The sequence below is a fragment of the Nannobrachium achirus genome, assembly GCF_963921795.1.
Source record: "Nannobrachium achirus genome assembly, chromosome: 6".
In the NCBI taxonomy this organism is placed as follows: Eukaryota; Metazoa; Chordata; class Actinopteri; order Myctophiformes; family Myctophidae; genus Nannobrachium; species Nannobrachium achirus.
In genome coordinates this window covers 50,443,872-50,465,644 of record NC_137815.1, presented here as the reverse complement: position 1 = coordinate 50,465,644, position 21,773 = coordinate 50,443,872, and the positions used below count along the sequence as shown (strand labels likewise).

Sequence of the window (21,773 nt, the reverse complement as noted above, 5' to 3'; positions counted from 1 at the left end):
GAGAAATAGTACTAGAAGAAACAGGAAGTGAAGCGTCTTCCATTTTCTGTCACTGCAAACTCATGTGAGGAGCTGTTGTGATTCTAAAACGTGGTAAATATGCACAATATGCTGTTTCTGTGCACAATGAGTAACACAATATGGTTTTATGGAAGGTAAAAGTGTAATATCGGTCATGGGTGGTAATTTTATACGTTGGATGTTTACAGATTGTGTTTACATGGTGATTGTGTGCACATGGTCCAAAGCAAGGGAGGAGTGTCATGCTGTTTTCACCCTGCAATCATTGTAAGTGTATTGCTAGGATAACTTGTGTATTATTATTTGTAATTGAGAACCTTGTAATTGTGCATTATACTGAAAGTAATGTTTATTGATTATTTTCCATTGTGTAGTGCTGAAGAAGGTTGATGACCTGTGTCCTATGCATCTAAGTGAGCTCAAAGAGTCCATGTTCTGAGTGAATTTAGGTATGCTACTTAATTTCATTTCATTTAAATGTACTTGTTTACTGTCAATTGTAAAGGTACTGTATGTGATGTTTTGTTTCTTTATCCTTGTTTAACAGGAGTTGTCACTACAGTTATTTTTATGCACTTTATATAAAGCCTGTTAATATTTGAAGTAGTATCTGCCAAGGTTGTGAAAGGCCAAGAACTGAGGACTGTGACAAAGGCCTGTGGTCAAGAACAGTGACCAGTGAGAAGTGTCTAAGACAGACCATTGTTATTTCTTTGTTTTATTTTATTTTTTATTTTGTCAACCTTGAATACGTTTGGGAACTCTAAATTAACTTTAATATTGCTCTCACCTTCAGAGAGTAATCGGATAATAAATAACCCCAAATATAGCTTTGTGTCCTGTGTCGTCCATATCGCTAGGCCACATTTTGGTACCAGGAGTGGGGTTATCAATTGTTTAGAGTTTCCTGAGTTTTTTTATAGATCAGACAGATTGATAGGGTGCATAAATAACTGTAGTGGCAACGAGGAGGCCGGCGCTGGAAAGGATCTGAGACGTTGAGGCCAACCTGGAATTTCTGTGGAGAGCCAGTGACCGGACCGGTGGAGAAGAAGATCATCGTAGGGAAGGAGACGCAGTCCCCAAGCAACCACAATCTGCAGCATCGCAAGTGACTGAGTTCTGTCTACACATAGACATTTCACCATGCTCGGCAACGCAGAAGGGGGCAACGAAGAGGAGGCAGGCACCAGTCCTGTCGTGCAGCTGCAAGCCCAGCTGTCTGAAATGAGTAAGAAACATGAGAAAGCCATGGAAGCTATTGCCGCTTTAACTGCCTCAAACAGGTCGTATGTTTATGTGCCTAGAGAGCGACAGATTGAGCCCTTTAGCGGCGACAAAGATGGTCGCTCAGTGGAGGAATTTATTGAGGAGGTAGATCGTGTAATCAGGACCAGAGGTCAGAGATCTGCCGACAAAGTTGATTTCATTCTCTCTCTTCTAAAAGGGTCTGCATTAGAGGAGATCAGATTATGCAGTGATGGAGATCCTAGTGATCCTGAGGAGTTGTACACTTTGTTACGTGAGGCTTATGCAGAGAAGCGTAGCGTAGCTCAGCTGTTACAAGCTTTTTATGGTCGGCAGCAGAGAGAGGGTGAGGATATTCAGGAGTATTCCCATGCACTTTCCCAGATCCTGCGTTTAGCTCTGAAACAAAACCCATATGCTGTAAGAGATGCTAAGATGGCAGTGAGAGATCAATTCATTGAGGGCGTGCAGGATTCCTCTCTTAGAAGGGAATTACGCAAAATGGTTAGGGAAAAGCCCCAGTCCACTCTTTTAAAAGTACGTGAGGAGGCTATTGCCTGGTCCCTTGAAGAGAAGCCCTGTAACACCAAGGTTACCAAGAGCAGGCAGGTAGTGTGTGACAGTATCAAGGGGGAGGGCCAGTGCTCTAGTGTTACATCTCAAAAGTCTACCACTCTAGAGGACCTGGTCAAAGCAATGGCAGAGCAGAGCAAGGCTATAGGGGAACTAACCATGGCATTTAAGGAGAGTCTTACTCTCAATAGAGACAGGGGTGGAAAGCCTAGGCCAAAACCCCAGTTCACAGAGGATGGGAAACCCATTTGTTTCAGGTGTAAGGGGGTGGGACATATTTCCAAAGAGTGTTCACAGCGCGGATCAGAGAGCCAGCCTACTACCAATAGTGCTGCACACCAGGAAAACTAGCACCCTCGGAGGCCGTGAGCCGGGCAATCCGAGGGGAGACTAAAGGCTCTAAGACCTTGAATCGTGAGAGGTTTCTTGAGCGGGCAGTGGGTGAGTGTCGAGAAGTTAAAGTACAGATTGGGGGGGTTCCAGTGAAGTGCCTGTTAGATACAGGGAGCCAGGTCAGTACCCTTTCTGCATCTTTTTTTAGACAGCATCTACTAGGGAATGAGGAGGATGTGATCCCCACAGCGAAATGGCTCAAATTGACCGCAGCAAACAATCTGCCCATCCCATACTTAGGTTATGTTGAACTCGATATGGAGACTATGGGCTTGCACATACCAGAATGTGGTTTCTTAGTTGTCAAAGATCCAACCACACAGGAGACAATGAGGGAGAACACTGAGTTGAGTAGACCGGAACAGGGTTTTCAGGAACCGGTGCCAGGCCTCATTGGTATGAACATCATAAAAAGATGCAAACAGTTGGTTACGGCAGAGTTTGACGTCACTCTGGGAGGAGAACTTGATCCAGACTGGGGGGAAGCCTTCCAACAAGTACAGAAATGCGAGTTTGTAGGGAGGTCATCCACAGCCAGGGTAACAGGCAGAGATGCGGTGCACATACCAGCTAGTTCTGTTGCCACAGTGTATGCAAAGGGGATCAAACCAGCACCTGATGATAACACTTACATGTTGTTGGAACCGACTAACACACTTTTACCGGGAGGTCTCGTGTTATTGCCCACTGTAGCCGAGACCACTAGGCCTATATTCCCAGTGCAAGTAGTGAATTTTTCTCAGGAGGATGTATGGTTGCATCCCCGGACCAGGCTAGGCATATTGTCTCAGGTGGAGTGTGTTGACAATGACCAGACAGAGGTGCGCTTCCAGCGTATCTCAGCTGACCAGGAAGAAGTAACTATTGACCAGAAAGGGAGACAAATCACAGACAGTGACATCCAGGCAGTACTGGGTCGGCTACACATAGGAGGCACAGAGGAAGAGCAGGCTCAGTTAGCTGTACTTCTAGCCCAGTTTTCAGACGTGTTTGCTTTCCAAGATGAGGACCTGGGTTACACTGACCGAGTCAAACATGAGATCCACTTGGTAGATGACGTGCCTGTGGCACAGCCCTATCGGCGTATACCACCTACACAGTATAACGAGGTTAGGGAGCACATCACCAAGCTGTTAAAGAAGGGGGTTATCCAGGAAAGCACTAGTGCTTATGCTTCACCGGTAGTTTTAGTCAGGAAGGCTGATGGTAGTCTACGACTATGTGTTGACTACAGGAAACTAAACTCAAAGACAAGACGTGATGCGTTTCCGTTGCCCCGCATCGACGAGTGTTTTGATGCCTTGCATGGTGCAAAGTTCTTTTCAACTATAGACCTCGCTAGTGGGTACCATCAGGTTGCAGTACACAAGGAAGATATACCTAAGACAGCTTTTACAACACCCTTTGGGTTGTATGAATACTCTAGGTTGCCTTTCGGGGTTTGCAATGGACCTGCCACTTTTCAGAGATTAATGCAGGCAACAATGAGTGACTTGGTGTTCCAAATCATGCTTGTGTACCTAGATGATATTCTTGTGTACTCGCAGTCCTTTGAGAATCATCTAGTGAGGCTGGAGAAAGTCCTGCATAGACTGAGAGAAACAGGGCTTAAGGTCAAGGTAGAAAAGTGTCACTTTCTGCAGTCAGAAGTACGGTTCCTTGGGCACCAGATATCAGCAGGGGGCATTGGGACTGACCCTGATAAAATAGCTGCAGTAAAGCAGTGGAAGGTTCCCAGTACAGCAAAGGATCTACGGTCCTATTTAGGTTTCTGCTCTTATTACAGAAAGTTCATAGAGGGATTTTCTCAGCTCGCAGCCCCGTTACATGATGTGGTGAATGCCTGTAACCAGCACACCAGCCCATCCAGGTCTAAACAGTTGTTTAGTAGCTTATGGACTACAGAGTGTCAGGAAGCTTTTGAGCTGCTCAAAGAAAAACTCACTAGTGCCCCGTTGTTAGGTTATGCTGACTTTTCTCTTCCTTTCACTGTTGAGACGGATGCCAGTAGTCTAGGCCTAGGTGCGGTCCTATATCAACAGCAAGGCAAGACTAAAAGGGTAATAGCATATGCCAGTAGGAGACTGCGTGATGCAGAGAGAAATGACAGGAACTACAGCAGTATGAAACTGGAACTACTTGCCCTTAAGTGGGCAATTTCAGAAAAGTTCAGAGGCTACTTACTTGGCTCTAAGTTCACTATCATAACCGATAACAACCCTTTGTGCCACCTTAACACAGCTAAGTTGGGTGCCATTGAACAACGATGGGTAGCTCAGTTAGCTGTTTTTGACTTTGAGGTCAAGTACCGCCCTGGCCGCTGTAACACTGCTGCCGATACCCTCTCTAGGCAGCCGTTAGCAGGGGAGCCCCAACCATACCCAGATGACCTTGAGTTTGATGGTTGTGTAGCCATTTGTAATCTCAGGAAGGGTACAGCTCTGGGTCCAGAGTTAACTATTGCAGGGACCAAGAGTTGTAAAGTGACACAGGTACGTGCCTCAGAGGCCGCTCAGAATATAGATGAGAGTGACGGACAGGGTAACTCCCCCACTTTGCCTGGGTACTCTAAGGAGGAGCTAAGCCAGTTCCAGAGCAGTGACCCCACACTCAGTACATTCAGACAGTTTTGGGACAGGAAACAGAAACCCACCTTTAAAGAGAGAACAGGATTAGCCAAGCCTGTTAAATCCTTACTTAGACAGTGGTTCCGGATTAAGGAGATTGATGGCTTACTCTATCGTGTGATAATTGATGTCCATCTAGGCGAATGTCACCAGCTCCTCTTACCTACCTGTTTGAAGGAAACAGTCCTTGAGAGTGTGCATGATTGCATGGGGCATCAAGGAATAGAAAGAACACAGCACCTTCTCAAACAGCGATGTTTCTGGGTGGGAATGTATGATGATGTAGAGCAGTGGGTAAAAAAATGTCAGAGATGTGTCCTCACCAAAATGCCCCAGCCCAAGATACGTGCTCCTATGCAGTCGTTTTTAGCCACACGGCCTCTAGAGGTGGTTGCTGTAGATTACACTATCTTAGAACCGGCCTCCGATGGTCGGGAAAATGTTTTAGTATTAACAGATGTGTTCACAAAGTTCACACAGGCTTTCCCTACACGGGATCAGAAAGCAGATACTACTGCTAAAGTTCTCCTCCGAGAGTGGTTCATGAAGTACGGGGCCCCTGCTCGTTTACACTCCGACAGGGGAAGAACGTTTGAAAGTGAAGTTATTGCAGAGTTATGCAAACTGTATGGTGTAAAGAAAAGCCGCACCACACCTCACCACCCTCAGGGAAATGCGCAGTGTGAAAGGTACAATAGAACCCTTCATGACCTTTTACGTACTCTGCCCTCAGAAAAGAAGCGCCGTTGGCCTGAGCACTTAGCAGAACTAGTCTATGCCTACAATGTGACACCCCATGCGACTACTGGTTATTCACCCTACTATCTGCTGTTTGGGGTTCATCCACACCTCCCTGTAGATGCTCTGTTGGGAAAGGAGCCTGTGCAGGGAAAGAAGCATGATTGGTTAATAGTACATCAGGAGAGACTTAATGAAGCGCACGCCAGAGCAAGGGAGCAGTCTGAGCTGAAAGCAGCAGAAAGGTTGGAGTTAGTCAAACACAAGGTGTATTGTCCTCAGCTTGATGTGGGCCAGTTGGTGTACCTTCGCCACAGACCGCAGGGCAGAAACAAGATCCAAGATGCTTGGAGCCCTATTGTTCATAGAGTGGTTGAGATCCAAGGTACCACTCATACGGTAGAGCCCGTGGAGGGTGGTCCGGTTAAGACGATCCATAGAAATGACCTTAGACCATGTGTAGGCCCTGTTCCTGCCCCCAGGAGAGAGAGTGTTAGTGTCCCTACAGTGACACCTGTTCATGCCCCTCCTGGGTCTGTCCCTGTCTATGTAGATCCTGAGTGTGTAGTGTTAGAGGAAGTCTCTTGTCCACAGCTGCACCAGGGTGTAAATGGGGAGAGGGTGGAGAGTCAGGAGGTCAATGTAGAGAGGGGTGAGGTATCTGACAGAGAGGACATAGAGTCTAGAGATGATGCTGAACCGGTGCACTTGACCTCTTCTGATAGTGAACCAGAGGTAGACACAAATGCTGTGGCTACACCTGGCTCAGATATAGGGGTTGATGCACCACGTAGGACGCAGAGAACAAACGCCGGGGTACACCCAAATCCACATCATGTTCCCAGATCTACATGTCACGCCATTTCACCCAGACATGATGTAGTGTGAGGTTTTGAAGAAAGTTAATAAAGTTAATTAAGTCACCGAGGACGGTGACTCTTTAACAGGGGAGTATGTAGCCAGGTGGAAAATAAGGTTCCCACCAGTAACCACTAGATGGCGCATCACCCCTTGGGCATCAGAACTCCTCCGGAGAAATAGTACTAGAAGAAACAGGAAGTGAAGCGTCTTCCATTTTCTGTCACTGCAAACTCATGTGAGGAGCTGTTGTGATTCTAAAACGTGGTAAATATGCACAATATGCTGTTTCTGTGCACAATGAGTAACACAATATGGTTTTATGGAAGGTAAAAGTGTAATATCGGTCATGGGTGGTAATTTTATACGTTGGATGTTTACAGATTGTGTTTACATGGTGATTGTGTGCACATGGTCCAAAGCAAGGGAGGAGTGTCATGCTGTTTTCACCCTGCAATCATTGTAAGTGTATTGCTAGGATAACTTGTGTATTATTATTTGTAATTGAGAACCTTGTAATTGTGCATTATACTGAAAGTAATGTTTATTGATTATTTTCCATTGTGTAGTGCTGAAGAAGGTTGATGACCTGTGTCCTATGCATCTAAGTGAGCTCAAAGAGTCCATGTTCTGAGTGAATTTAGTATGCTACTTAATTTCATTTCATTTAAATGTACTTGTTTACTGTCAATTGTAAAGGTACTGTATGTGATGTTTTGTTTCTTTATCCTTGTTTAACAGGAGTTGTCACTACAGTTATTTTTATGCACTTTATATAAAGCCTGTTAATATTTGAAGTAGTATCTGCCAAGGTTGTGAAAGGCCAAGAACTGAGGACTGTGACAAAGGCCTGTGGTCAAGAACAGTGACCAGTGAGAAGTGTCTAAGACAGACCATTGTTATTTCTTTGTTTTATTTTATTTTTTATTTTGTCAACCTTGAATACGTTTGGGAACTCTAAATTAACTTTAATATTGCTCTCACCTTCAGAGAGTAATCGGATAATAAATAACCCCAAATATAGCTTTGTGTCCTGTGTCGTCCATATCGCTAGGCCACATATATATATATATATATGTCATAGTATATTAGAGAAACAGCACATTCGAGACGCGGAGCACTCGTGGTGCGGCACGGGGCGGAGCAAGCGGTCGCCACAACAACGTACTCCAGGCGGTGCGCCGCTCTATTGTCCACGACACTGCGAGCGGCTACCGAAGCCCCCCTGTATCCACGAAGCCCAAACGAGTTACGAGGCCCCCCTGGGTCCACGAAGCCCCAAGCGGCGCGAAGGCCAGCGGACCTTGGTCCTGCTCTTCGCCCCCGAGCGCCGCAGGCGCGAGTGGCCGCGAAGAGCGGGCCAGGGCCGCGCGGCCGGCGGAGCGCCGCGCGAGTTACGAAGCCGTGGTGAATGCAATCGTTATATTTATGCCCAGGCCGTAAGGCCTGGGCAAGCGCACGTTAAACGCCCTGTCCAAGTGACTACAATGGAGCTAATGGCTAGGCTAGGCTAGGCTAGGCTAGGCTAGGCTAGTAAATAAAGAGTAAACACTTCCGGTCTGCGGCGAGTTCAAAGCGTGACGTAACTCTCTTATATACACTCTGGTGAATGGCAGAGCAGTGGCTGACGTCGCCATCTGGTGGTGATTAGTGTGTGGTGAACGTCAAAACGAGTGCTCCTTGACAACTTTTACTGGTTTCTTGAACATACTGTAACATATATATATATATATATAGTTTATTGGGGAGGGGGGGCCATGCATTTTCTTATATATATATATATATATATATATATATATATATATATATATACATACACACACACACACACACACACACACACACACACACACACACACGCACGCACGCGCACGCGCGCACACACACACACACACACACACACACACACACACACACACACACACACACACACACACACACACAATATAGCACCCTATTTGACAATTGATTGATTGATTGATTGATTGATTGATTGAGGGTACAGAACAGTACAGTACAGTTTAAAACCAAGCTGTTTCTCCTACCTCCTTCCCTGCCGAAAGCCTTGTTATTGCCTTGAACTAACAATATTTGACAGATATGACTGCTTATACATTTCAGTCTTAGGCCACATTCTCATACATAATTCGGTAGTCAGTGCGAATTATGGGAGGGAAGAAGTTGCAACATTCTTGCATATAGGATACGTTTGCTCCACTTTGTCAACCGCAACAAGCCTTGCTTAGTCCACGTCTGTCCACGGGACATGTATGTATCCAAGCTGACTAATAATGCATCCTCCATCTCCCTGTGAATATTAATTCTTCAAGTTCAACCACAATGTAACCAGGCGGTGACCAAGCAGGGTAGCCTAGCCCTATTGACCTGCGGTCGGAAACGGGCGATCAAAAAATAAAACGAGCGGCGGCCAGCAGACTCGCAAAATCTTGCAATAAACCAAACAGCAACTACTTTAGCAAGAACGTCTCTCTCTCTCTCTCTCTCTCTCTCTCTCTCTCTCTCTCTCTCTCTCTCTCTCTCTCTCTGTGTGTCTCTGCGCTCCGCGCATGAAGCGTCTCCATTTGGACATGATTTGGAACAGAGCGAGAGAGAGATGGATTACGTTTTGTTCTTCTGGTTTAAGTTCATCATGGCTCGGTCAATTATGAAGCGATTAAAACAAATAAAACGTCACCTCTTCCTTGGAAAGCCTCACTTCCATGGACTGTATTGTGACTGTATTACATCTAAAGATGTATAACGTTGGCTGATCTACCAGTGCGCCATGCAGTGCGCTCCCAAAATGGACATTTCCCGACATTGATTTGCTATATAAAACCATATTTGATAGATATAACTATCATCTACAATTACTTATTGTAGAGAACGTTATAGGCTATATAGGGTATTTTAGCCCAGTGCGCAATGACAACCTGGCAATGCCGATACGAAATTAATATGGCATTCATATTATTCAAGTTATTATACAGCCTACCAAAAGCTGTATGGTTTAAAGTAGGCCTAATTAATATAGCCTACGTATAGGATATACTGCAGCACTCGTGTGTAAAGCCCTGTGTTGGTTCTTCTGTTCGCTTCACAATCACTTTTGTAGAATGCAACACAAACTCGAAGCACTGCGCTGTCAGCGCCGACTGCCGCCGAGTCGCCGACTGCGCCCAATGAATGCGTTTCTTGTGGGGAGATTTACAGAAGCGGAATATACCAAGTTAATCAGGGGGAACTTGATAAATATAGGGGAGTAAACACGTATGAAAAATAACAAAAGAAAACTTTTTTTTAATACAAAATTCAACAAATTAAAATTGCATGGACCCCCCTCCAGCCAAAATAAAAAAGTCATGGTCCCCCCTGACAATCAAATTATTATTTGAGAACCCCCCCTCGCTATGGACTATACCCACCTTAAGTATTAGACGAACACTCCCTTTAAAGCTGTGTAAAAAACTGTAATAAATGTGTCCCCTTCAGGTGTTGAGTTATTGGCCATGTACATGAATGGCCAATTATTGGCCATATACATTTACATACTGTATACCTGGAGTTTGACCTCTGCATTTAACCCATCCGACTTATCAGGAGCAGTGGGCAATTCTTGAACCACACCCTAGGAGCAGTTACTCAAGGACACTTCAACGCTAAGCCAGGAATCCAGGGATCGAACCAAAGAACCAAACGCCCACTCTACCTGATGAACTATGAACTATACTGCTGGTCTTCCGCACATTAGGGAGATTATCAGCAGTCCATCGACTCCACAGATTGGCCAAGCTTTGCGGGAGGTTTGTGCCACTGTATCGATATAAGGGGTAATGCGCACAGCGAGACTCCATTATTTTAAAGACGCAACCAACCTGTTTCAATCAAATGTTTTTCTGGCATGTGTGTCTGAAAGGAGCACGGAGAATCAATCATGCTGCTGTGGCAGTGGGGCACAAGGTGTACTCGTTTGGAGGGTACTGCTACAGGCAGGCAGACATGTACAATAAGGGTCAGAACGACGTGCATTTTGTCTTCAACACATTGTCCTTGCGCTGGACAAAGTTATCCCCAGTGACGTGTGGAAGAGGAGACCGCGGCCTTGAGGTTCCCTCCACGTGCGTGGGCCACACAGCCGTGCTGATAGAAGATATAATCTACATCTGGGGGGGACTGGTGAATATTGAGATAGAGGAGGTGGGCTACGTGTACACCATCTGGGGGGACACTTGCAACGCACTTTATGCATTTGACGTCGGGGCCCACAGATGGTTCAAGCCCAATAGTTCGGGAAGTGTTCCGGAAGCAAGGTGCGACCACTCGGCCTGTGTCTTGGGGAATGTCATGTATATATTTGGAGGCCGGCAGCTGACTGAATGCATCAATGACATCCACAAGTTGGACACCACCACAATGGTCTGGTCTTTAATTAACACCAGAGGTACTCCGGCGGCTCTTTCGTCAAATCATTCTGCCACCATCATCGGAACAAAAATGTTTGTATTTGGTGGCCAAGCGGACGAGGGCAAGATCGAGAACAATATCAGAGTGTTTGACACAGAGACCAACTGCTGGCTGAGCACACCTTCCGCAGAGCTTCTTCCAGAAAAACGCGAAGGTCATTCAGCCTTTGCCTACAATGGAGAGCTATATATATTTGGTGGCTACGACTTTATTCGGAACCGGAACACCCATGATCTGTGGAAATTCAATCCGGAGACCCTCTCCTGGAAGAAGGTTGAGCCCAAGGGGAAAGCACTGTGTTGGAGGTCTGGTATGTGCTGTTGTATGGTGGGAGATTGTATTATCCTCTTTGGAGGATACACACACGATATTAAAGATCACCTGTACATCTTAGACTTGAGTCCTAGTCTCAAGACGTTATGTAAGCTAGCAGTGATTGAGTACGGTCTGGAGCCGTCGGAACTCCCGCACGACATGAGGTGGGAACTGGCAGCCATGAAAAGAAAAAGAAAAAGACAAAAGAAAAAGAAAACAGTAAGGCCAGTAAAAAGGACAGAACACACAAGAGCAACAGCAATCTCACTCAGAGGAAATGTGTGACAACAGCAGATAACAAGCAGATAACAAGTTCCGGGCGTTGGAACAGAAGAAAGGGGAAGACGAGGAGATTGCCACTCTTCAAAAACGCTCCATTTATTCAGATTTAGCAGAGTATAGCAATGTGCTCACTGCTCAGAGATGCCCAGCAGGAAGTATATAAGCAGCATCGTACAGGAGGGTCAATAATCACTACCAACCAACTGAACTGCACCAGGGAAGACGTGGCTGCATACTAGATCTCTGGGAATAGAAACCTCTATGCCCAGTTGATCTCCATCAGGAATTAACGAAGAACAGAAATACATAAGGAACGGACAGTTATGGAAGAGGACTTCAGGAAACGTGAACGTGAAAAGTGGGAGAAGAAAAGTACTGCAAAGGTGGAGGCCTTTGTGTTTTTGTTAATTGTTTATTTTTTTATTTAAATATCAGAATTTCCAGAGAGCTAATGTTTAAACTTTAGAGGGGCAGCCTATGAATGAATCAGATATGTAAACAACACTTTTTTTTTTCATGTTGTAGTTTTTAAAATATTTAACTTTTCACATGTTTTATACGAATTTGGAGATGACAGCATTAAGGCTTTAAGCGTTAAGGGAAAACACATTCATCCTACAACACTATTAGTAAGGGAAAGTTAGCCTCATGCTGGACCAATCTGGGAACTAAATCATTTCCAATATCTTTCTTCACAAATGTGTTCATAAAGGTGTCTACTATCACCTCTGAACTTTCTCAATCACAACTCTCTCTGGAAACTTTGTGGGAGCCAATCAAAGTTGGGGGTATCCCGAGGGGGAAGAATTAAAATATTGTCAATATGAGCGTATGAGGTGTGTAATTAGGGTATTTTAGGGCTGCTGAATCCATTCCAACCATTAGTTATCATTAAAAATTACTCCTTGGCCATAAAATAGGCCACGCTTACTTTTGTATATCCATGAGACATATAATATTTGCAATAAAAAAAATGGTTGGAGTAGGGTTTGAATTCATGAAAACTATTCAAGATCGCGCAATCAAGACACACAGGATAACATGATACAATCTCACAAGGAACATTCAAACACAGGGTTTAAAACTTAGGGACTAACAGGACACAGGTGAACTCGAATGACATGATTGGCTAAGCCTTAGCCAATTAGGCCTATTTTATGGCCAAGGAGTCATTTTAACTGAAAACGAATGGTTGGAATCGAATGGATTCAGCAGCCCAAAAATACCCTAATTACACACCTCATACGCTCATTTTGGCAATTTTTTCCCCCTTTTAATCCCAGGCTCAGGGTATCCCAATACCCCCAACTTTGATTGGGTCCCACAACGTTTCCAGAGGGAGTTGCGATTGAGAAAGTTCAGAGGTGATAGTAGACACCTTTATGAACACATTTGTGAAGAAAGATATTGGAAATGATTTAGTTCCCAGATTGGTCCAGCATGAGGCTAACTTTCCCTTACTATATGCCTCACTAGTCACTCCATATCCAATCATGCAAAGTGCAGAAAATGCAGAAAACATTGCCAGAAACAGTAGCTGTTGCTTCGGCAACATTCAGCCTATCCAATTCAACCCAATTTATACGCAGCACTATTTACACAAGGTTTCCAAAGTGCTGCACAAAAGAAAATACATTCAACAATCAACACAAGTAATACCGATATAGTAAAAATTAAGATAAAATAATACAAAATGAATCAAAATATAGCTGCAAGCAGCGATTAAGTGGCCAAGCCAGGAAAAAGTAGGAAAGGAAAAAAGCAGCGGAAAAAGCAGGAAAAGCAATAAAAGTGGGAAAATAAATCAAAGAAAAGCAGGTCAGGTAGGTTTTTTTGGCCTCCTGGTGGCACTATAATATGCCAATGTGAAAAGTGTTCTTGGGCCTTTCACGGCAATCGGACTCTGCGTGATTTGAGGCATTTTGTTCCAAAAATTTGTTATGCAAAAGTTGACCCGCTGGTGGCGCTATAACAGGCCAGAGAGAAGGGTGGCATCTTCCTTGACAGATGACACCTAGTGGGAATGTGCGTGCAACATTTCTCGCACATCGCAGGCTGTGTTCATGATTTGAAGCGTTTTTGGCCAACTTGTGGTTATCTCAAGGCCCTGGAGGGACGTAATCATGTTGGAGATCAGAGAGGTACTGACGTGCCAGCCCGTTCCATGCTTTAAAAACAATCAATCAAATCTTAAAATTGATTCTGTAATGAACAGGGAGCCAGTGGAGAGTGGCCAGGACTGGAGTGATGTGATCATGCTTGTAGGTTCCAGCTAAAAGCCGGGCTGCAGCATTTTAGACTAACTGCAATCTGTGATATAGATGGTAGAAGATGTTTTGGGGAACTCCGGATTACGGGGGGGGGGGGGGGGGGGGGGGGAGATAATGTAAAGTGACCAAGTTTGACAGAGAAACATAACATTCATTGAGGGGCCAAGCCCGAAATGTTATAATCCTCTATGTGCTGCTACAGTTGGTGTGTTATAATGTGTTTAAAAAAAGTGTTACAATAAAAACATCAGATGTAGTCAAGGCTCAGTCCAGTCAATAAAGGTCCTTCACCATATATGGCCCCTCTAGCTCATAGCCCATCTTCCTGTAATAGTTCCGAGTTCCTACCCCTGAGATGACAGCCAGTTTTCCAGAGCCATGCTCCTCCCTGGAGATTCTCTCGGCTTCCCCCATCAGCAACGTACCAAAGCCCCGGTGCTGGAACTTGCTGGGGTCTCGGCTACTGACGGGGACCACACTGCCGTACACATGCAGTTCACGCACAATGGACACGCCCCCTTTCAGCTCGGGCCGAAATGTCTGGAGTGAGCAGCGACGGAGGCGCAGCAGGCCGATCAGAATGTCCTGCTCTGGGTCTTCGTAAGACAGGAAGGTCTCCCACCCACCGTTTGCCACGTAGTCCCTACGGACCAGCTCCACCTGGTAAGGTCTCACTTTGTGATGAATTTCCTGGATACCCACTTCTCTGGTTCGCACGTCGCGACACTCGGTGCCCATGTCCTGCATCCTGGCCAAGGCCAACTCTCTCAGGTTCCCGTGCTCTACTCCGGAGCTCACCAGGGGCATGGGGATGTCCCTCTGTACACGGTAGACGCGTGTCCAGGGAGGCACCAGAGCCAGGATGCGCGCCACCAGGTCCACCAGAGCACTTGGGGTGTAGCTCCTGTAACGGCCCGTCTTCCACAGCTCGTACAGACCTGTGCCGCGGATCACCAGTGTCGGGTACAACTTCAGACCGTCGGGTCTGAAAGCCGGGTTCTCAAAAAACTCAATGAACTGCTCCACGTCTCTCTCCATGCCGACGTTGGGCAGGTCGGGCATCATGTGGGAAACCACCTTGAAACCTGTGTCCTTTGCCAAGTGGAAGGACTCGCTCACTGCTCGCACTGTGTGGCCCCTGTTGGTGTCGCGGGCCACGTCCTCGTAGACGCTCTGGACTCCGATCTCCAGCCGGGTGCATCCGTAGCCCAGCATGTCACTGAGGTGTCGCTTGAGGCTGTAGTCGGGTCGCGTTTCGATTGTGATGCCCACACACTTGGTGTTGCTGCGCTCCGAGTACCTGACGGCCTCGGCGACGTTGTTGGAGGTGTGTCCAGAAAGGGCATCGTGGAGGTTCCTGATAAAGAAGTCTCTGTACTCCTCAGACAGAGCCATGAAGGTCCCTCCCATCACGATGAACTCCACTTTGTCCACACTGTGACCCAGCTGCTTCAGCTGCTCGACCCTGTGCCTGGTCTGAAGGTAGGGGTCATAGCGAGCTCTGATGGCCCTCATGGAAGTCGGCTCGTAGCCAGTATACGACTGTGTGGAGTACTCAAAGTCTGAGTCAGGACCACCGGGACAATAGACACAGATGTTCCCTGTGAAACTGATATGTGGACAGCGATGGGGTTTGCACATCACTGCCACGACAGCTATCCCACTAGCAGTACGGATGGGCTTGGCCTTCAGTTTAGGCACCAGGGCACGGCGGTAATGCTGTGGGACGGCAGCGATGATGTCCACCAGGCGAGGTTGGTCTGAAAGGCCATATTTGGCTGAGGTTTTTGTCTTGACTTTGTTGAGGTTAATGTCTTTTCCCTCCTCGTGGGCTTCAACCAGCTGCTTGATGATATCAGCAATGGTCATCATCATCAGCTCAGCTCGGCTGTGATCTCTCTTCTTCTTTGGCTTCCACATGTCTTCTAACGAGCAGTCTAAATTCATATGCTGCGTTCTTGTCAGAGGGTCTACATTTGTTTCGAAGAACAAGGTAACTGTCACAAACTATCAACAAACGCTGTGTCACAACACAGCTTTGCCCTCCCTGAACTCTTTCAAGCTGATTGGTTGAAACACTTTACCATATATGGAGATACCCCAACTCTCCCAAGAATCTCTGCGTGTGTGTGTGTGTCTGTCTTGTTTATGCCCTTATCCCCAAGCTGATTGGTTGAAACACTTGCCCATACATTATATGGAGATGATTGGTGCATCTGTCAGGCACCAAACAAGATAGGACCCAAAAGCAGGACAGAGGCAGGTACCAAGTCAGCGTGGCCTCAGGTTCAGAGGGGTTAAGCTTAGCAGTTATCCGTAGGTTCAATCCAGGTTGCCTGTGTCCATTTATGCCCATATATGGAGATATCTGTATCTGTACGTCTGCATCCATTTTATGCCCATATATGGAGATCTCTGTATCTGTCTGTCTGCGTCCCTTTTATGCCTGTATATGGAGATCTGTGTATCTGTCTGTCTGTGTCCCTGAAGCCGGTGGGACAAACGGTTCTCGAGATACGCGGATTACATGCATACACACTCACAGAGATTTCTCGCATTTATTGTAAGATGAGAGTCTTTAGGGAAATTAGCCCATTGTTCTAGACAGAGCACGTTGTCTTCTTGAATTTTGATTTGTGTACTCAGACTACCATTTCTGCAGGAACTGCATTTCTAGTTTCAGTAAGTGACAAGCGTCATTAAGCATTGGCCAATGTGACCCTGGGCGTACAACAAACTTTGAATGCTTTGGGCCAAGACGTAGGCCAGATGTAGGCCATGCCTCAGAGTGTGGACAAAATGAGATGTTGGAGCCTAGCTCCTTCCAGGAGCACTGCTAAAAAAGGGCAACGTGAGGGAAGGGCATGACCATGAAAGAGGGTGAGGACCTCGAGTATTCATTTGGCCTGGGGTCCGAAGTGAGGCGTCTAGCTTGATGTTCATCTGAGCTGAGCTCACTCACTCCAAGACCCCCATCTGGAACCTGAATGTACAAATCACTTCCTTGTTGGCCAAACGTGGACATTCAACGCTTCTCTGCCAAGATGGCATTGGAGCCTAGGACCAGGAGGGCTGGTTTAAGTAAAGGTCAACTCTGGTACTGTAAGCTTGGCCCACACCTGGAAGTCCATGGCTTGGATCACGGGTTCGCTCATGGAGGTAGTTTGTGACGTGGGATGCATAAGGGACACTTACAGTATGCACATTCTCTATAGGCCCACACCTAGAAGAAAGGGTGCGAGAGTAAGCTGGGTGTGATGAAAATGAATGGGGATTGTCAAAGAGCCACACAACATAAACCGCTGCCAATGGCAACGCCCAAGCAAATAAACTGACGGTCTGTTTACGCTTGAGTGATGTCAGACGTAGTCCAGATCTCAGGCAGCCTATATAAGATCTTCCAAAGTGTTTAAATAGCACACTACTGTCATAGACAGGGAACAGGTACGCTTATCTTCACCGTTCTTTGCATATCAACCAGGACGGTTGGTATGCTCTGATACTCTGATGTCCAGACGGACTATTGGGTGAAGTTGTAGTTCACATAATATTCCAGTACAGTGAAAGGGACCATCTGAACAATAATGTCAAATGCTAGACCTCCCCCTCGGTGGAGGAATTGTCCCAGAACAGGCCAGCCCGTAGCAGATAGATTCCTGCCAATGAAGACTATGCTGGGTCCCCATTATGATGACAAAGTTCCAGAAGACAATCGGTTCCATCCAAGCATGCTGTCAATCTATTTAAAAAGCCTTAAAGTGCAAATGGGCCTGCTTGTCGACTTGACAAATACTAGTCGCTTTTATGACTGCAATGACATTGACAAGGAAGGCATCAAATATGTGAAACTTCAGTGTAAAGGACATGGAGAGTGTCCCTCATCGGAGACCACTGACAAGTTCATCGGGATGTGTGAAGACTTTCTGGAAAAGAATCCCAAACAATTAATTGGTGTCCACTGTACGCACGGCTTCAATCGGACAGGTTTCCTGGTGTGCGCGTACCTGGTAGAGAAGATGGACTGGAGCGTTGAGGCGGCTGTAGCTGGCTTCGTCAAGTCCCGTGCCCCAGGGATCTACAAGGGAGACTACCTTGAGGAGCTGTTCCGACGGTATGGCGCCGTGGCAGACACGCCCCCTTGCCCTGCATTGCCCGAGTGGTGCTTTGACGATGCCGACGATAACCAATATGAGGATGCCAACGTGATTGCCCAGGAGTTAGGTCCCGACTCCTGCGGTTCAGTGCCCGGCGGCGGCAGCAAACGGTGGAGAGAGAAGTTAAAACTGGGTGCTGTGTTCCTGGAAGGTGTCACGGTGAAGGGTGTCACACAGGTCACCACCCAACCCAAACTGGGGGAGATTCAGAGCACATGTCAGCAGTTCACTGGATGGGATAGGTCTGGTTTTCCTGGTGCTCAGCCTGTGTCCATGGACAGGAGGAACCTCCACTTTTTAGAGCAGAAACCATACAAGGTCAGCTGGAAAGCTGACGGCACACGCTACATGATGTTAATCTTGGGGAAGAATGAAGTGTACATGGTCGACAGAGACAACACAATCTTCCATGTATCCAACCTCGAGTTCCCTTTCAGCCAGGATCCATGTGTCCACCTATCCAACACCTTACTGGACGGGGAGATGGTCATCGATAAAGTGGACGGTCAGCCCATCCCCCGCTACCTGATCTACGACATCGTCAAATTCAATGGGCAGCCTGTTGGCCAGTGTGATTTCAATACCCGGCTGTCATGCATTAACAACGAGATCATTTATCCCCGGATGGAGAAGATAAGGACAGGGCAAATTGACAAAGTCAAGGAGCCCTTCAGTGTCCGAAAGAAGGACTTTTATGACATTCACGAATCACGCAATCTCCTGGGAGAAAGCTTCATATCCCAGGTCAGCCATAAAGTGGACGGGCTTATCTTCCAGCCGTGCGGGAGATACAAACCTGGGATGTGTGAAGATATCCTCAAGTGGAAGCCTCCGAGTCAAAACTCAGTAGACTTTCGCCTCAAGATCACCAAAGTGGGAGGAGAAGGGCTGCTTCCTCAGACCATGGGCCTGCTGTACGTGGGCAAATACAACATGCCCCTCGCACAGATGAAGGCCTCCAAGGAGCTGAGACAGTACGACAACAAGATCATCGAATGCACCTTCAGGAACAACACTTGGGTCTTCATGAGACAGAGGACAGACAAGAGTTTCCCCAACTCCTATGTCACAGCGATGGCTGTGTGTAACAGCATCCTGCATCCTGTCACAAAGGACATGCTCTTAGAGTTCCTGGACCGCTGTCCCCAGAGAGTGCAAACACAGAACCGGAAACACCCACCAGAGCCAGATTCATGCCACCCTCCTCCTCCAAAGAGACCCAACCATGCTATCATGTAGACACGGACTGGACTGTTCCACAGCTGCTGTATACTGTATATAGGCCTACATACTACCCCCTCTCCCCTTCCAAGTTACCTTGTACCTGCCATTTCACGGCTGCTTTTGCCTATTGATTGTTGGAGTTTCTTGTAACTTTAAATGCTATTGTTCTTAAACTGCATAACATGATGTTCGATTATTATTTTTTCTTTCTTTTTTGTGAGTTTTTATTTAGCTGAGCGTAGCTTGATCATGACTATTTATCAACAGTGAAGTAGTTTTGACTACATCTATATTGCAGTCCATTTTTATATTTGTCAAAATAGTGCTTATTTGAGTACAGCTGCTGTACAGGGGAGAAGGGTTGAGGAATGTAGGGGAAGAGGGTGAGGATGAGAGGATGGGATGAAGGGTGAAAGCCAAGGATAAGTGAAGTGAAGTATAAAGTTGTGTGGGAGAGGATGAAGAATGAGGGTGGAGGGGAGGGATTGGTGTATGGGTGTTATAACTTACCATGACAGTTAACTTAAGGGAGGTCTGTAGTTATATTTGGTGAGTAGTATGAGTTGTCATCAGTTACCATAGTGAATTGTTACCTGAAAGAGTGAACCAGGAAGTCAGAGTGGTCAGATGAGAAAAGTGAACTGATAGCAGGGTGATTGATGAACGACTTATTGTTTCAAGATGTAGTCTTCCCTCCTGACCGTAACATTGTACCATCTCCATGAAGTTTTGGGAGGATTCGACCAAACCAAGGACACTGACGTTCAATACTTCTTTCACCTTTATGCCCATATATGGAGATCTCTGTATCTGTCAGTACATATCCCTTTTATGCCCATATATGAAGATCCCTGATGTCATCAGTATATGCCCATTTTTGGACACACACTCCAACTCCTTATATGGTTATGGCTGGTGACATGAGCGTGATGACGTGGTCCGTCAGCTGGCCGTCTAGCAATTTTGATATAACTAGATAGGCTAGTGACTTTGGGCCCCAAAATTAGAGATACCCCTACCGGAGGTAGGACCAAACACAACATAGTTTTTCCTCATCTCTAAGGTCTCTCATACATGAAATGGATTCTTGTATAAAAATATTTTACTGCAAAAGTGGTGAAATTGATATATAAAGTTATACTCCCAAAATTAAAAATAAAGCCTGTCCGTCTGGGGTTTGAGGCATATAAACTCATGTAGATTCACAATGGAAGCTCTGAAAGGTTTGAAACTTGGCATACTTGATGCTAGGACATCCCTCTACATTCTAGAGAAGACCTAATGTCAATATCTAAATTGAAATGGGAGTTATAGTCATTTGAACACATAGCTACAATAGGCGAAAATGTAAATCTATGTAGAGTGCTCTTTTCACTTTGTAGTGACTCGGCCATGGATTGCCATATCAACACATATGAGGGCTTGTTGGAAAGGTGTGGTTCTACTGAACTGAGCAATCCCAATTGTGTAACGGTAGCTTGTATACTCATGTAGTTATATCACTAAACGTATATGGTGTCCCAAATGGGGGGTAATGTAAACCGTCCGGTCTGAATATCCAGACCCCGTCCTAATCTCCAATATCACATTTATTAATGTTATTTTCAATTCACTAATCAAGGGTGGACAATGTTTACACATTCACTTGAGTAGATGTCCCTAAAATGTATGAAATGTCCCAAAGTTGAGAAAATCTGTCATTTAATGCATCCTGAACAATAGTGCAGATAGAAATGCAGGCCTACAGTAGAACTCAAATTATTTAACAAACCTAGCTGAGGGAAACCAAGCTCTACACATTTGATGCTCAAGATTATCCTCATTAGGGGGTACGGTGGTGCAATGCGTAGAGCTGTCGCCTCACAGCTAAAAGGTCCTGGGGTCGATTCCCGCCGGAGGACGCTGTGGGCACTGGGGGCATGTTCCCTCCTCCGCATCATCAGCGCCTATACCCTAAAGGGCCTTTCTGTGTGGAGTTTGCATGTTCTCCCCGTGTCTCCTAGGGTAGATACCCTCACAAAAACATGCAGTAATCCTGGTCTCTATACTGCCTCCCCCTGACCAGCCGGGGCGCCTGATGGAGGGGAAAGGAACTGATTGGAATAACGTGTTCCTTCCACGGGCTAAGTCCAACTGGGGAAACTCCTCCCTGTCAGGTGACAAGAAGCGGCCTGCTCACTCCTTGTGCACTGAAGGAAGCATGAGCTCAGTTCAGGGCTCTCCCCAGGTTGGCAGAGGGAGAGCAGTGCCCAGGATTACAGCTTAGGCAATTGGCACTAGGTGAAAAATGGGTTACAAAATTGGGCGATAAAAAAGAATATGAAAGAAAAAGATTATCCTCATTATTCAATTCAGAGCAGTTTATCGTCACTGTCGGGCAGAAACCTCGTATTTCCAAGTTTCAAATTTGTACGTTTTTTCGTAAAGCAAAGCCCTGCTTCATCACACAAGACTGTCGCAAACTAGTGAAAATAGCAGATCTATACAGTACAAGCACACAACGCCTTGCGGTGCGAGGCATTGTGTGCTTGTAGATCGGCTATTTTCAGTAGTTTAGATCATTTTTAAAATGATAAATACAAAACGAACGGTTTTGGACATACAAG

General features: G+C 46.1%; 3 protein-coding genes across 3 annotated transcripts; 2 read left to right on the top strand and 1 right to left on the bottom strand.

Annotated features, from left to right (window-relative positions):
* Positions 1–1,167: 1,167 nt before the first annotated feature.
* Positions 1,168–13,591, top strand: LOC308287153 (kelch domain-containing protein 3-like; the record flags this gene model as incomplete). Its single annotated transcript, XM_080728273.1, has 6 exons — positions 1,168–1,395; positions 3,051–3,344; positions 3,783–3,854; positions 6,195–6,390; positions 10,375–11,456; positions 13,574–13,591. 6 exons carry the CDS (start codon positions 1,168–1,170, stop codon positions 13,589–13,591), a joined length of 1,890 nt encoding a protein of 629 aa, XP_080584399.1.
* A 471-nt stretch (positions 13,592–14,062) lies between these two features.
* On the bottom strand, positions 14,063–15,709 carry LOC308287152 (elongator complex protein 3-like; the record flags this gene model as incomplete). Its single annotated transcript, XM_080728272.1, has 1 exon — positions 14,063–15,709. The coding sequence occupies one exon, from the start codon at positions 15,707–15,709 to the stop codon at positions 14,063–14,065; it is 1,647 nt and encodes a 548-aa protein (XP_080584398.1).
* A 1,664-nt stretch (positions 15,710–17,373) lies between these two features.
* On the top strand, positions 17,374–19,182 carry LOC308287151 (mRNA-capping enzyme-like; the record flags this gene model as incomplete). Its single annotated transcript, XM_080728271.1, has 1 exon — positions 17,374–19,182. The coding sequence occupies one exon, from the start codon at positions 17,374–17,376 to the stop codon at positions 19,180–19,182; it is 1,809 nt and encodes a 602-aa protein (XP_080584397.1).
* Positions 19,183–21,773: the final 2,591 nt, after the last annotated feature.